The sequence below is a fragment of the Somniosus microcephalus genome, chromosome 6 (genome assembly GCF_052327205.1).
Source record: "Somniosus microcephalus isolate GS21.2 chromosome 6, FLI_Smic_1.0, whole genome shotgun sequence".
Lineage (NCBI taxonomy): Eukaryota > Metazoa > Chordata > Chondrichthyes > Squaliformes > Somniosidae > Somniosus > Somniosus microcephalus.
Window position 1 is genome coordinate 35,490,289 of NC_140992.1, and position 16,017 is coordinate 35,506,305.

At 46.7% G+C, this 16,017-nt stretch overlaps 1 protein-coding gene across 1 annotated transcript in view; it reads right to left on the minus strand.

Moving 5' to 3' along the window:
• Positions 1–2,273: 2,273 nt before the first annotated feature.
• The window catches only part of LOC147115601 (very long-chain specific acyl-CoA dehydrogenase, mitochondrial-like), a 76,217-nt gene continuing 62,473 nt past the window's right edge, over positions 2,274–16,017 (minus strand). Inside the window, exons 17-18 of the mRNA XM_085989981.1 lie at positions 12,303–12,378; positions 2,274–5,588 (exon numbers count right to left, since the gene is read on the minus strand). Coding sequence (XP_085846107.1) covers positions 5,367–5,588; positions 12,303–12,378 — 298 coding nt within the window. The 3' untranslated portion in view covers positions 2,274–5,366. The remainder of the gene's footprint in view (positions 5,589–12,302; positions 12,379–16,017) is intronic.

The window sequence follows — 16,017 nt, forward strand, 5'->3', positions numbered from 1 at the left end:
CGAACCTCTATTTCGCACTCTTATGGCACCACTTGTTAGTTCCCTAGCTTCTAACGTACATTGCACCTATCACTAGAACATTCTTAGAATGACGCATTCCTGATTATATTACAGCTCCACCTCTCACTGTAATATACGTCGATACACCAAAAACACTCGCTCATATCCCACATCCCTTACTAAAATATCCTCTAATACATCCTCTGTCCTACATTACAACTAATCTGATATAAACCATCCAATAATATTGTGATATACTCCACACCCTCTCCATAACACTCTGATAGACCCCACGTCCTTTCACAGAGGCACTTTCTGATATTACATGACATCAGATACTACCAGTATTTAAATGTCTCTTATTAATAGGGAAAATGTATAAAAAGTGACATATTCTAAAGCAAGTCACTTGCCAACAGGTGTCATGAACAGTACATTATAGAGAGTATCTAGTACAAAATGGATCCAAAGGGAATAGATGAAGGGGCAAAGCTCTACAGGGAAGGTTAACACCCCTTCCCAACTCAGAATGAAAGGCATCGCACACTGAAAAGGTTTGCTTTCATTATACCTTCTGTAATTAATCTCTACCCCCAATTCCCAACTCCTTAGTCTAGCATGTTTTCTACAATTTTGTAACATTACATATTTAGTTGTTTTTTAAAAACACACAGCCCTAATTGAAAAGAGATTCACCACATGATTCTGATTCACTGTTTTCTTCCTGAACATAGGCAGGTGTTACTATAAAGAGGCATCAGAAAAACAGCACAAATCAGACAAACAGTAAGATCAAGCTACACAGGAGACTGATATTTCCAGTCAACAGTGTGGTTTTCCATCACTGTACCAATTACTGCTGCCCTTCCACTAAAAGCTCTGTTTCAAAATAGAAAAACTAAGGCAGAGGTCAGTCATTGCAACCTCATTTCCGTCTCTGCCCTCTGCCCCACAATCAAATAAATGGATAGTTTTTCCTTTTAAACAAAAAGTCACATTAGTAACTTCAGCGATTTCTATATAAGCTGATCTCTACAATATAGCTTGTAAACTTATGTCATCGTAGTGCCTTTCACAACCTCAGGATGTCCCAAAATGGTTCACAGCTACTGAAGTACTTTCAATGTGCCATCACTGTTGTAATTTAGGGAAATATGACAACCAAAATGCGCACAGCAAAGTCTCACCAACAGCAATGAAATAAATGACCAGATATCTGTGCCATCATTAAGACTGCCTATTTCCACCTCTGTAACATCGCCCGTCTCCGCCCTTGCCTCAGCTCATCCGCTGCTGAAACCCTCATCCATGCCTCTGTTACCTCTAGACTTGACTATTCCAACGCACTCCTGGCTGGCCTCCCACATTCTACCCTCTGCAAACTTGAGGTTATCCAAAACTCTGCTCCCCGTGTCCTAACTCGCACCAAGTCCCGTTCACCCATCACCCCCGTGCTCGCTGACCTACATTGACTCCCAGTTAAGCAACACCTGGATTTTAAAATTCTCATCCTTGTTTTCAAATCCCTCCATGGCCTCGTCCCCTCCCTATCTCTGTAATCTCTTCCAGCCCCACGACCACCCAAAGATATCTGCGCTCCTCTAAGTCTGGCCTCTTGACCATCCCCGATTTCAATCACTCCACAATTGGTGGCCGTACCTTCAGCTACCAAGGCCCTAAGCTCTGGAATTCCCTCCCTAAAGCTCTCCGCCTTTCTACCTCTCTTTCCACCTTTATGACGTTCCTTAAAACCTACCTCTTTCTGCCCTAATATCTCCTTATGTGGCTTGTGTCAAATTTTGTTTCATAATGCTCCTGTGAAGCACCTTGGGGTGTTATACTATGTTAAAGGTGCTGTATAAATACAAGTTGTTGTTAATCTGTTTTAGATGTTGGTTGAGGGATAAATGTTGGCCAGGACACTGCGAACTCCCCTGCTCTTCTTCACGTAGTGGTGTGGGATCTTTTATGCCCACTTGAGAGGACAGGGTCTCAATTTAACGTCTCATCCAAAAGACACCACCCCAACAGTGCGGCACTCCCTCAGTACTGCACTGATTACGTACTCCAGACTCTGGAGTGGGGCTTGAACCCATAACCTTTTGACTCAGAGGCGAGAGTGCAATCACTGAGCCATGGTCAATACTTAGTCAGAAACAGACCCCCCTCCCTCTCCCAGAAATATTTATAGTAATGACTGTATAATCCCCTATTAAAGAGGAACTCCAGACTCCAAATAACTTCTTTATAGAATACACAGTACTACTCCAATGTCTAATTCTTTACACTATTTAATTTGTATTCTTTTCATCTACACAGGGGAAAAATAGATTAAAATGAAATCTCTCACTTATGGAAAGTAGCCTTTGGTCACCAGGTCACAATAAGGATGCCCTACTTCCTACTGCTAAATAAAGTTAGAAAAAACTTAAAACAAACTAAACTCTAACCTGATTTTAACTCAGGGCAGGAATTGAGCAGGTGGCAAACCATCCAGATCTTGGCAGTGTCCGGCCTAGGCAACCTTAACTCTCGGGCCACTTCGACACACCCCCAGTCAGCTGCCCGACCGAAACCGGTGGGAAGTAGCAGCTGGTTGGTGGTCAGGAATGGAATGTTGGGTGGCAGAAGGCCATCTTTTCCTGTTTGACCCTCTCCTGGTCCCACATCCTCTTCCCGCTAGGTACACTTGGCTTTCCCGCACAGGCCACTGGTTAAAATAGCACATCATCGGAGCCTGATCTGCATATTTAAAGGGGCCTGCTGATTTCTGGCAGGTGCCCCTCCCGCCTGCACAAAAGAGAAGGTTAAAATAGAAGACTGCAGGAAGGAAGCAGCCAGGGTTAAAATCGCCCCTCTAGACTCCTCTATGATTTCAACCTACAGCAAACAGTATGACATTATGATCTGTTGCCAAATGGCTGCTAAGGACAAAGTGGTTGTGGGCACTAAGTGGAAAAGTTTTCACTCCATTACTTGTTTTACTGTGTGAAACATCAAATAGTGGCAGAAACTTCTTCCACAGAAGTTCTTCGTATGTTAGGTAAAAGTAATTCGGTGAGTAGAATATCCCTTTAAGAACACCATAACCATATTAAAATCTGTAAATTTGTTCCCTTGGGCCTCATTAAGTGTATTTGTGAACCTCCTGATCACAAGGCTGCTCTACTTGTCAAAACATGCTTATTGTTGCTTTAACAACATGTTAATGGTGTACTGTATAAAGAATAACAGATGGCTCAATACAATACTCAATACAATACTCAGGAGGCTTGGATGACATCAAAACCTGTAACAGCAAGTTTCACACAGTTTGTACACTAATTAAAACCCAGAAAGTTACTGATGTTGATATTTGAATGTTACCAATATTTTGAATTTAACTTCACCATCTGACTTGGACCATATGGTCAGCCCTAATGCTCTGACATCGAAGAGTATCGTGGACAAATGTGAAACTTCAAGATTCAAATTTGCAGAAACTTTTAAAACTAGTATTGTCACAATTTTTCACATCTCAAACATACAGAAAAGTCGGTAATAAATAACCTCCATCATTATCACTTGTCTTAATGGCTCTGCAGGAAAACAAAATCTGTAACTGATTCATCACCAGGCTGCTCTTTCCATCCCAGATCTTGATATGAGCAAGGAATCTCAGAAAAGGGGGTCCTGTAGAAAGCGGAGAAAAACAAAGGACCTGCAAATATTTAGATTCAAACCAGGCGTTTGTGGTTGGTAAAATGTTAGAGTCCATTATTAAGGAGACAGTAACGGGACATTTGGATAAACATAATTTAATAGGACAAACTCAGCATGGTTTCATGAAGGGGAAGTCATGTTTGACAAATTTGCTTGAGTTTTTTGAGGAAGTAACATACAGGGTGGATAAAGGGGAACCAGTGGACGTAGTGTATTTAGACTTCCAAAAGGCATTTGACAAGGTGCCACACAAAAGATTATTGCTCAAGATAAAAAATCACGGGATTGGGGGTAATATTCTGGCTGGGTGGAGGATTGGCTCTCTAACAGAAAGCAGAGAGTTGGGATAAATGGTTCGTTCTCAGATTGGCAACCAGTAACTAGTGGTGTTCCGCAGGGGTCAGTGCTGGGTCCCCAACTCTTTACAATCTATATTAACGATTTGGAGGAGGGGACTGAGTGTAACATATCAAAGTTTGCAGATGATACAAAGATGGGACGGAAAGTAGTGAGTGAGGAGGACATAAAAAACCTGCAAAGGGACATAGACAGGCTAAGTAAGTGGGCAGAGATTTGGCAGATGGAATACAATACTGGAAAGTGTGAGGTTATGCACTTTGGCAGGAAAAATCATAGAGCAAGTTATTATCTTAATGGCAAGAAACTGGAAAGTACTGTAGTACAAAGGGATCTGGGGGTCCTGCTGCACGAAACTCAAATAGTTAGTATGCAGGTGCAGCAAGTGATTAAGAAGGCCAATGGAATGTTGGCTTTTATTGCTAGGGGGATGGAATATAAAAACAGGGAGGTATTGCTGCAGTTGTACAAGGTATTGGTGAGACCGCACCTGGAATACTGCATACAGTTTTGGTGTCCATACTTAAGAAAAGACATACTTGCTCTCGAGTCAGTACAAAGAAGGTTCACTCGGTTAATCCCGGGGATGAGGGGGTGGTCATATGAGGAGAGGTTGAGTAGATTGGGACTCTACTCATTGGAGTTCAGAAGAATGAGAGGCGATCTTATTGAAACATATAAGATTGTGAAGGGGCTTGATCAGGTGGATGCGGTGAGGATGTTCCCAATGATGGGTGAAACTAGAACTAGGGGGCATAATCTTAAAATAAGGGGCTGCTCATTCAAAACTGAGATGAGGAGAAACTTCTTCACTCAGAGGGTGGTAGGTTTGTGGAATTTGCTGCCCCAGAAAGCTGTGGAAGCTACATCATTAAATAAATTTAAAACAGAAATAGATAGTTTCCTAGAAGTAAAGGGAATTAAGGGTTACGGGGAGCGGGCAGGAAATTGGGCATGAGTCTAGGTTCGGAATGGTCATGGCCCTGTGGGTAGTGGAGTGGGCCCAGGGGCCGTGTAGCCTTGTTCTGCACCTACTGTGTTCTAATTCTGTGTTAGATTTCAGGAGATGGTTTTATTCCTGTTCCTGGCTGGGGTGGAGATCGCCTTTACAGAAGGTAAGTACTGTAGAAAATATAGGGACAGAGTGATCTCCTGGAAGAATTTCAATCGCCTAGTGGGTCGGAGAGGAATTTCCCAGATTTTTTTCTCCCAAATTGGCCATTGGGTCTTTATCTGGTTTTTCGCCTCTCCCGGGAGATCACATGGGTTCGGGTGGATGCAGAGTGATAGAAGATTTGAGGTTAGGATCAGATCAGCCATGATCTTATTGAATGGTGGAGCAGGCTCGAGGGGCCGATTGGCCTACTCCTGCTCCTATTTCTTATGTTCTTATGTAATCCAAGTGGATGGTTTGCCACAACTCCTCCCTTGGCCGCAAGCTCGTTTGATATAGCCTTCATGTTGCTGATGACCTGCATGCTGGACTCAGACTTTAGTGCATTCAGATTGTTGGTTATGCGAGCATATGCCTGAAACAAAGACAGAAAGTTTATTAAAACGCTGCATGCATTTTCTAAATAGCATTCAAGTAAACCAGAATGTGCACAGTGCATCATTATTTTTGATCCCGTTGTAATGTAACATCCCTGTAGACACAGAACAGATCATAAAGTTGTCCATGTAGCCTTCAAGGAGCATATTTTGGGGTTTTTCATCAAAAAAGATGTAATTGCTAGTATATTGTTAAAAAAATTTAAAAATATAATTAAAGGGCAGGTGCTGGGCGGCCATTTTTATTCCAACGCCTGCCAGCACCTGCCCCCTTTCGCTTCCTCCTGCAGGGTGCCGGCCGCGATCAGTTAACCCGGCACACCTCTTGAGTGCCGGGCTCTTTTGCTGGCACCCCATTCCCTGGTGGTCCAGCAGGGCCCCGGTGCACCCTGCGCTAGGCCCCTCCCCTTTAATCAGGGGAGGGAGGCCTGTAGTACCGCGGCGCTACGTGTCAACGCACGTGGCGCTGCTGCACGTAGCCCCGCGATATTGAACGGTAGCACCCCAAGAGGGAGGGGGAGCACTTCCAGTAGCACCCAGACTCCTGCTTGGGGCGCTACCATTCCATTTCCGGCTCGGGGGCGCTAGCTTCTTCGGACGTAGCGCCCCAGCAAAGCTAACGCCCCAAAGGGGACCCGACCCAATTTTTCCCCCAAAACTTTCTTTTCAATCAAAATTAGCATTAACAAAAGGAAACAATAATCGGAATCCATTTGTTATAATACTGCTTTATACAATACATTAAAATCTACTTGCTCGTAGTTGGAAGTATTTCGAGGATTTATGCAACCTTATCCTTAAAAGTTGGCGTAGTGGAGCTGGTTGTTTCGGCTTCCTCTGGGATGATGGTGTTAGCTTCCTGAGATGTCAAAGTGATGAACCTCTGTAGAGGTACAATCCGTTCCACCTGGATCCTCCAGTCCTAGGTTAATTCACATTCTGCACTGGTAGCTACATTTGGACCTATATTTCACTTATAGTTGGCTTATATTTCACTACCCTCGATCTTGGGGAAATGTACATCTTACTGATACACTTATTTCAGGCTGACAGAGCTGTAAATTTTTAGCTTTTTGTAATCTCTCTCTCACGCTCAGCCCAGAGTACAAGGGCTGACTTGCCCAGAGATGCACTTTCCGCCTTTTACAGAAACACCCTTCTACATACACAAGACAAAGAACTCCTGTAGTACTTGACATCATCATGTAAAGCTTAAAAATACCTAAAAACTTCTAGTTCTTAGTGTCAAAACATTAAGTTATGTACCCTTGATTCTCAATGAAAGTGACTCAGCTTTTTTAATGAACCAATCAAAGTTTTTTATTCGATCCTAGGATGTGGGTGTCGCTGGCAAGGCCAGCTTTTATTGCCCATCCCTAAGTGCCCTTGAGAAGGTGGTGGTGAGCTGCCTTCTTGAACCACTGCAGTCCGTGTGGTGAAAGTACTCCCACAGTGCTGTTAGAGAGGGAATTCCAGGATTTTGATGACGATGAAGGAACGGCGATGTGTTTCCAAGTCAAGATGGTGTGTAACTTGGAGGGGAATTTGGAGGTGGTGGTGTTCCCATGAGCCTGCTGTCATTATCCTTCTAGGTGGAAGAGGTCGGGGGTTTGGGAGGTGCTGCTGAAGAAGCCTTGGCGAGTTGCTGCAGTGCATCTTGTAGATGGTACACACTGCAGCCACGGTACACCAGTGGTGGAGGGAGTGAATGTTTAAGGCGGTGGATGGGGTGCTGATCAAGCAGGCTACTTTGTCCTGGATGGTGTCGAGCTCCTTGAGTGTTGTTGGAGCTGCACTCATCCAGGCACGTGGAGAGTATTCCATCACACTCCTGACTTGCGGCTTGTAGATGGTGGAAAGGCTTTGGGGAGTTAGGAGGTGAGACATTCGCCGCAGAATACCCAGCCTCTGACCTGCACTTGTGGCCACAGTATTTATGTGGCTGGTCCAGTTAAGTCTTCTGGTCAATGGTGACCCCCAGGATGTTGATGGTAGGGGATTCGGCGATGGTAATGCCATTGAAAGTCAAGGGGCGGTGGTTAGACTCTCGCTTGTTGGAGATAGTCATTGCCTGGCACTTGTATGGCGTGAACGTTACTTGCCACTTATCAGCCCAAGCCTGAATGTCGTCCAGGTCTTGCTGCATGCGGGCATGGACTGCTTCATTATCTGAGGAGTAGCGAATGAAACTGAACACTGTGCAGTCATCAGCGAACATCCCCACTTCTGACCTTATGATGGAGGGAAGATCATTGATGAAGCAGCTGAAGATGGTTGGGCCTAGGACAGTGCCCTGAGGAACTCCTGCAGCGATGTCCTGGGGCTGAGATGATTGACCTCCAACAACCACAACCATCTTCTTTTGTGCTAGGTACGACTCCAGCCAGTGGAGAATTTTGCTCCAGATTCCCATTGACTTCAATTTTACTAGGGTTCCTTGATGCCACACTCGGTCAAATGCTGCCTTGATACCAAGGGCAGTTACTCTCACTTCACCTCTGGAATTCAGCTCTTTTGTCCATGCTTGGACCAAGGCTCTAATGAGGTCTGGAGCTGAGTGGTCCTGGCGGAACTCAAACTGAGCATCAGTGAGCAGGTTATTGGTGAGTGAGTGCCACTTGATAGCACTGTCAATGACACCTTCCATCACTTTGCTGATGATTGCGAGTAGACTGATGGGGCGGTAATTGGCCGGATTGGATTTGTCCTTTTTGCGGATAGGATATACCTGGGCAGTTTTCCACATTGTCGGGTAGATGCCAGTGTTGTAGCTGTACTGGAACAACTTGGCTAGAGGCGCAGCTAGTTCTGGAGCATAAGTCTACAGCACGACAGCCGGGATGTTGTCGGGGCCCGTAGCCTTTGCTGTATCCAGTATACTCAGCCGTTTCTTGATATCACGTGGAGTGAATTGAATTAGCTGAAGACTGGCTTCTGTGATGGTGGGGACCTCGGGAGGAGGCCGATATGGATCATCCACTTGGCACTTCTGGCTGAAGATGGTTGCAAACGCTTCAGCCCTGTCTTTTGCACTCGTGCTGGGGTCTGCCATCATTGAGGATGGGGATATTCATGGAACCTCCTCCTCCAGTTAATTGTCCACCACTATTCACGACTGGATGTGGCAGGACTGCAGAACTTTTGCTCTGATCAGTTGATTGTGGGATCGCTTAGCTCTGTCTATAGCATGCAGCTCATTTTTAGGAATGCCTGGTGCTGCTCCTGGCATGCTCTTCTGCACTCCTCATTGAACCACGGTTGGTCCCCTGGCTTGATATTAATGGTAAAGTGAGGGATATGCCAGGCCATGAGGTTATAGATTGTGGTGGAGTACAATTCTGCATCTGCTGATGGCCCACAGTGCCTCATGGATGCCCAGTTTTGAGCTGCTAGATCTGTTCCGAATCTGTCCCATTTAGCACGGTGGTAGTGCCACACAACACGATGGAGGGTGATCTCAGTGTGAAGAGTGGACTTCGTCTCCACAAGGACTGTGCGGTGGTCACTTCTACCAATGCTGTCATGGACAGATGCCTCTGCGACGGGTAGATTGGTGAGGACAAGTAGGTTTTTCCCTCATGTTGGTTCTCTCACCACCTGTCACAGGCCCAGCTATGACCTTCGGGACTCGGCCTGCTTGGTCAGTAGTGGTGATATAGAGTACATTCTGTGCCCTTACCACTCTCAGTGCTTCTTCCAAGTGTTGTTCAACATGGAGTACTGATTCATCAGCTGAGGGAGGGTGGTAGGTGGCAATCAGCAGGAGATTTCCTTGCCCTTGCTTGACCTGAAGCCATGAGACTTCATGGAGTCCGGAGTCAATGTTGAGGACTCCCAAGGCCATTCCTTCCCGACTGTATACCACTGTGCCGCCACCCCTGGTGGGTCTGTCCTGCTGGTGGGACAGGACATACCCAGAGATGGTGATGGAGGAGTTTGGGACATGGCTGAAAGGTATGATTCTGTAAGTATGTCTATGTCAGGCTGTGGGACAGCTCTCCCAATTCTGGCACAAGTCCCAAGATGTTAGTGAGGAGGACTTTGCAGGGTCGACTGGCTGGGTGTGCTGTTGTCGTGTCCGAATCCGGTGCAGAGGTCGATGCCGGGTGATCTGTGCGGTTTTATTCTTGTTATTGTTTTTCGTAGCAGTTTGTTACAACTGTGTGGCTTGCTTGGCCATTTCAGAGGACAGTTAAGAGTCAACTACATTGCTGTGGGTCTGCAGTCACATATAGGTCAGGTAAGGATGGCAGATTTCCTTCCCTAAATGACATTAGTGAACCAGATGGGTTTTTACAACAATCCAACAGGTTCATGGTCACATTAGTCCAGATTTTTTTATTTAATTATCTGAATTTAAATTCCCCAGTTGCCGTAGTGGGATTTGAACACACGTCTCTGGATCATTAATCCAGGCCTTTGGATTACTAGTCCAGTAACATAATCACTATGCTACCATTCCCATGACATATGTATTAGAAGAGTTCACCCCATTAAGAATCAATCACCTCAAACTGCCTTAGTAATCCCTATGATGGCTTCAGGCTAATAAAGCATCAGAATCCAAACATTCCAGCTGACACTTTCACTACCCTAACTTCTCCATTTTCTGTTATTATCAAAGAGCCTTACACACTTTCAGATTAGGAGTGACATTTTTATATCTCCCAGCAAGCTATCTCTGAGCCTGTGGCCTGTAAGGAATGCTTTGATTCATATAAGCATTGATGGTTTTAATTAGTGTTAGCTTTTTTTGGTTTCACAGATGTTGGCCTATAAATTGGTTGACACCACACCTGTTTTACAGGCATAAAATGGGCACCAAAACATTAAAATCTGGTGGGTGACGTGCACATACACATTGCATGCTGGAAGTGCACTACCCACTGACATGAATCAGTCATTCGTGAAAGAAAGACTTATGAAATAATACTGAGCGGCCTGCAGGTGGCGCTGTCCAGGGAGAGTTTAAATACTCAGGCACGGGCCCAGCTTGCGCAGGACATTCTTAACAGGAACTAGTGAAGGACACAACTAGACCTCCATGTTGTAAAACAGTTGATTAAAACTTTGTTTAACGCTTAGACCAAGTGCCTAGTAGTTTTCTTACATCACCCACCATATTGGTAAAGGCAGAAAAAGAGGCCCACACCTATCGGCTGCATTCAGGAAAACATGGTGTACATGCGCTCGAACCAGAAGTCCTTAAAGGGACCACTGAAGGCCACCAGTTTGTTTGTTAAAAAATAATTACCGGCCGAAGATTGTTGCCTGCTCTCACTCAGCCCCGCCCCGCCCAATCACTTGCCCCCTCTCTTGATCTCCCTCCCGATCGCTTCCCCCCACTCCAAATCGCCCCTCTCCATACCAATCACTTCCACCTTCTACCGATCGCTTCCCACCCTCCTGATTGCCTCCCACCCCTCCCAGGACCTACCTGAAATCAAAGGTTTATTCGCTGGCGAGCTGCCTGGGGGCACCCAGCATGCATCTGAAGCTCGCCAGTCTCATTTCAATGAGCCCCTAGGCCCAATATCAGGTGTACCTCGGCCTACCCGCTCTGTCACATGATCTTTCCAATGAAGTAGTCAGTGTTATAAAGTAGGGAAATGCTGCCGCCAAATTGCGCAAACCAAGGTCTCACAAATGAGATAAATGACCAAATAATCTGTTTTAGTAACGTTGGTTGAGGTATAAATGTTGGCTGGGGAGAACTCCCCTGCTCTTCGTCAAAATGTGCCATGGGATCTTGTTTGTTCACCTGAGAGGGCAGACGGGGCCCTTCATTTAATATCTCCTGCGAAAGATGGTACCACTGACTGCACAGCATTCCCACAGTGCTGTGCTGAAGTATCAGCACAGATGATGTGCTCAAATGTCTGGAGTAGGGCTTGAACCCACAACCATCTGACTCAGAAGCAAGAGTGCTATCACTGAGCCAGGGCTGACCCCTGTAGATAGCTGTATATACAAAAAAGGACATTTATGGAAACCCTGCCATGGGCTGCAAAGACCCTTTTAGTATAGTAGAAATTCAATGCAATTGTTATTTTAACTGCCAATGGAACAGCAGTCCTAAATGTTAAATAGGTCTAGAGGTCATTTTCTGAGAGGTGACTTAGGAGAGTTAAGAGTCTTACCTTAGGTCCTGGTCAGGTCATTAAACTTCTACCTACATTTCAGCCAGGTCCTCGGTGCAATGCTCCTGGCGTTGGTCTGTTCAGCCACCTCTTGCTGGGATACTTGTCTGGAGACACTTCTGCCCCCCATCCCACCCCACCCCCATTGGGAAAAACGCCTCCCTCCTCTTAGAAACCCCCTCCACAATGCAACATCTGAGCATCTGGGGGCCCTAGCAATACCAGCTGTTCCTGCCATTTTCAATGTTCACAACAGCATTTAAGTGGCCTGCACCTCCTCTTTAAAAGGTGCAGGCTGCCTTTAAATAGCGTCAGCGATGCCCAATATCCGCCCCCAACCATTGAATAAGCTGACAATAAGCAGCATGAGTAACAGTGGCAGTTTATTTGTTTTAATCAAATATTAATCGTGCCCCTTGCCCATGTGAGTCCTACCAAATATGGGCCAGACAACTTTCTCCTCCTTAACATGTATCCCTGCTTAAAAAAACTAGCACAAATCATTTGGTAAAATTGAGTTTCTATCAGAGAACAATAATACAGGAATCACACCTCAAGGCACCAGGTTTCACAGAGAACTTTCTCATGTTGAGCTGCTGGGTGCCCTTGGTCGAGAGCACGAGATGCCCTGGAATACAAGAGAAGAATAAATAGGTTTTATGATAAGTTACCGAAATTGAGTATTGAGAGGATAACATTCCAGTGATTCTGATGAAGCCATAATAGGGGATTATAGGAATTTGTGTTCCCGGCATAGATCTTTACCTAGGAACATTGGACTATAGGGACAGGAGTAGGCCATTCAGCCCCTCAAGCCTATTCCGCCAGAGTAAATAGTCTCTCTCTAGCCACCCTATCAAATCCTCTAATCATCTTAAATACCTCAATTAGATCACCCGTAAATCTTCTATACTCAAGGGAATAAAAACTTAGTCTATGCAACCCAGCCTTATAATTTAACCTTTTAGCCCAGGTAATATTCTGGTGAATCTTCACTGCACTCCCTCCAAGGCCAATACACCCTTCTTGAGGTGCGGTCCACTAAACTAAACACCAGGGGGTCGATTTTAACTCAGGTGCGGGGAATTAGTGGGTTCCCCGAAATTAGTGTTTCCCACATGAATCTAAATGGGTCTGTGAGATCGATGCAATTTTAACTCAATTGGCCAATTGATTTCCAGCGTGTGGGAAGCCTTGGCAATTGAGTATTTCCAGTCAGAAAGTCGCAGAATATGACGTCATCATTGCTGCTGCTTTTAAGGTCCACAGCAAGCCTTGCTTCTTCTGCAGGCTTCCAAACTTCACCATTAAGATGGCACAGGAGCCTGCAGGCGCAACGGCCAGCGGGAGGGCAAGAGCTGCCCCCAAATTTGATGAGGCTTCACTCCAGGCATTGCTGGATGGTGCTACGGCCCACAGGGAGGTCTTGTTCCCTTCTTCGGGGAGGAAGAGGCCACCCAGTCAGACCAAGGCTGTGTGGCTACAGGTGGCTGGTGAAGTCAACTCCTTGGGGCTCACACCGCGCACCTGGATGCAGTGCCGGAAAAGATTCCATGACCTTCATCGCACTGGAAAAGTAAGTACTGTATGAAGTTTCCATCACCCTCAATCTGATCCCCATTGCCTTTCTTCACCAGCACTCAGCTTTAGCAATCTCTTCCTCCACATCCCACTAGACACTCACATCCATGCACCCTTACCCATTCCCTCTCTCTCTATGCTCACATTCACATAACTATTCCACCATGCAGCCCTCACACTCCCTCTCACTCTGATGCTTTGAACACAACTGACAACACACTGGGAGGGCCCTTGGTCTTGCAACCTCACTCCATCTTTGTCTCCTTCTAAGTATCTATGCTATGCAATCTCTGCACTCACTCCTTCATTCTCACTCAACCTCCACTTGTCTCCCTCATTGCAGGAAAAGAGAGCTCACAACAGGAGAGAGCGAGCCAGGACAGGAGGAGGGCCGCCCTCATTAGCCCAGCTCACCCCCTGGGAGGAAGGCGTCCTGGAGATTGTCGGGGCTAACAGAGATGCGGAAGTTGGGGAAGGACAGACAGGTGCATCCCCGCAAGCTGGTGACAGAATAGTTTTCCATCTCTCTCATTGGCATTGCATGAGTCGCTGATAATGATTCTGAAGCTACATCATATGGACTTATGATCATCTGCAAAATGCAATGTGCATGTAACCTTGGCATCACATCTCTAACTTTTTCCTTGACTCCCCCACAGGAACATCCAGAGCCCCCGTCCCCACTGTGCAGGAGGAAGAGCCTGAGATGCCAGACTCCTCAGAGGAATCTGCAACCTCTGAGGGCGCAGCGTCAGCAGAAATAAGCGCACCCAGCACCAGCGCAGACACTCACACCTCGGTGGGACCTTCGGGACATAGAGTAGAGTTGTCACCTGGTGTATCACAACTCACAAGTGAGCATCAGCAGATTGTGGAGACAGGGACAGCAGTGGAGAGTCCTCGTCGGAGGGCGCAGGACTCTGCCAGCTCGGCTCAGCTGCATGTCGACCCTCTGCCTCTGGGTCCATCCATAAGATCAGAGGTGATGGAACTGAACTCCATGCACAGATGCAGGAGTCTCTGGCAGGTTTTGTCTCCAGGGTCGCTGCGAGTGTGGAGCGAATGGAGGAGTCCATAGCGAACATGAGCAGAGCCTTTGTGGAGTCAATGGCACATGAACGCATCAACACGGAAAGGATGGCTACCTACGTGGAAATGATTGCTGCCTCCGTGGCAAGGCTGGCTACCGTAGAGGAGAGGAGGGCTACGGTAGAGGAGAGGTGGGCTACGGCCATGGAGGAGGTTAGTCGCCAGGGTATGGAAAACATGGTGAGTGTTCAGCATAGAATGACATCTCTTGAGGAGAGATGGGCATCTATTGAACAGAGAAACCAGACCTTCATGGAAGTATTGCGATACGGGTCCCCATGGCCCCCCTGATGTGCAGCAAGGTGCTCTCAAGCCACTTGCAGGCACTGAGGGGGACCTGACCCATGAGAGGGAGGTTGGTGGCAGACCTCAAGGAAGTGGGGGCTCCTCTCCAAGCGCTCACACTTCCATGCCACTGCAGAGCCCTCGGTCAGATACCCCGCCGGAGTCCACACCCAACTGAGATAGACGCCTCAACTCCTGCACAGCCGCAGGAGCAGCAGACTGCTGACGAGCCCTCACAGGCTCGTCACCCCAGAGGACGCCCGCCAAAGGTGTGGAGACAGGAGCAGCAGGAAAGTGAGCAAGGGGCCTCCACATCTGCTGAAGCCACAGGGGAACCACTACATAGGAGCACGCGTAAGAGGAAAATAAAGCACAAATAGTCACAAGGGTAGTCACTTGGGTGAAATGTTGTGTATTTTGTAAAAATGCCATCAGTTGTTTGTTTTGCATAAAAATTCTGATGGCACCTTCTACAGTTGTGGCATGTGTCATTTCACGAATGGGGCTGGAGGTCCTCTAATGCCAAGAAGGAAAGGAAAAAAAGGCCTCCCATGCTTCTGGTAGATGCCTCAGTTGAGGAAGCGCTGAGTGAGGGTGGCAAGAGGGGTTTCGCAGGAGGTCTCACTGGAGAAGTGTGTGAGGCTCCAACCTTCCACAGGTGTGGTTAAGCCTGGTAAAAGTTGCCCCAGGCCTGAGACAACAAAGTCCTGCCACCTGCAAATCTCCTCTTTAATGGTTGACCTGCAGCTGATAGTCAGCAAGCCAATAGTGCTCCCGCCAGGTTTCACAGGCGTGATCCCCACCAGGCGTGTTTTACGTGGGAAAAGGGCCTGTTAAAATGGGATTATAAAGGCCAATGAGTGCTATTTAAGGGCCTTAAAGACCAGTCCCGCCTGTTGCAGGCGGGACTGATTCGGGACCATCAGACACACCTGGGTTAAAATGGCTAGGTGTCGGGAACCAGGCGGGGGGGGTCCCGACCCCCAGGTTTTGCAATTTTAACCCCCCACACGTCTCAAAACCCGCCTGACGGCTGAGTTAAAATTGAGCCCCAGAACTCCAGATGGGGTCTAACCAGAGCTTTATATAACCATAACATAACTTCCACACTTTTGTAATCCAGCCCTCTTGAGATAAAGGCCAACACTCCATTAGACGTCTTAATAATTTCTTTGTACCTGTCCACTAGTTTTTAAGTGATTTCTGTACATGGACCCCTAAATCTCCCTGCTTCTCCACAGTTCCTAGTTTCTCACTGTTTAAGAAATACTCCGATTTATCTTTCTTGGGTCCAAAGTGGATGACCTCACAT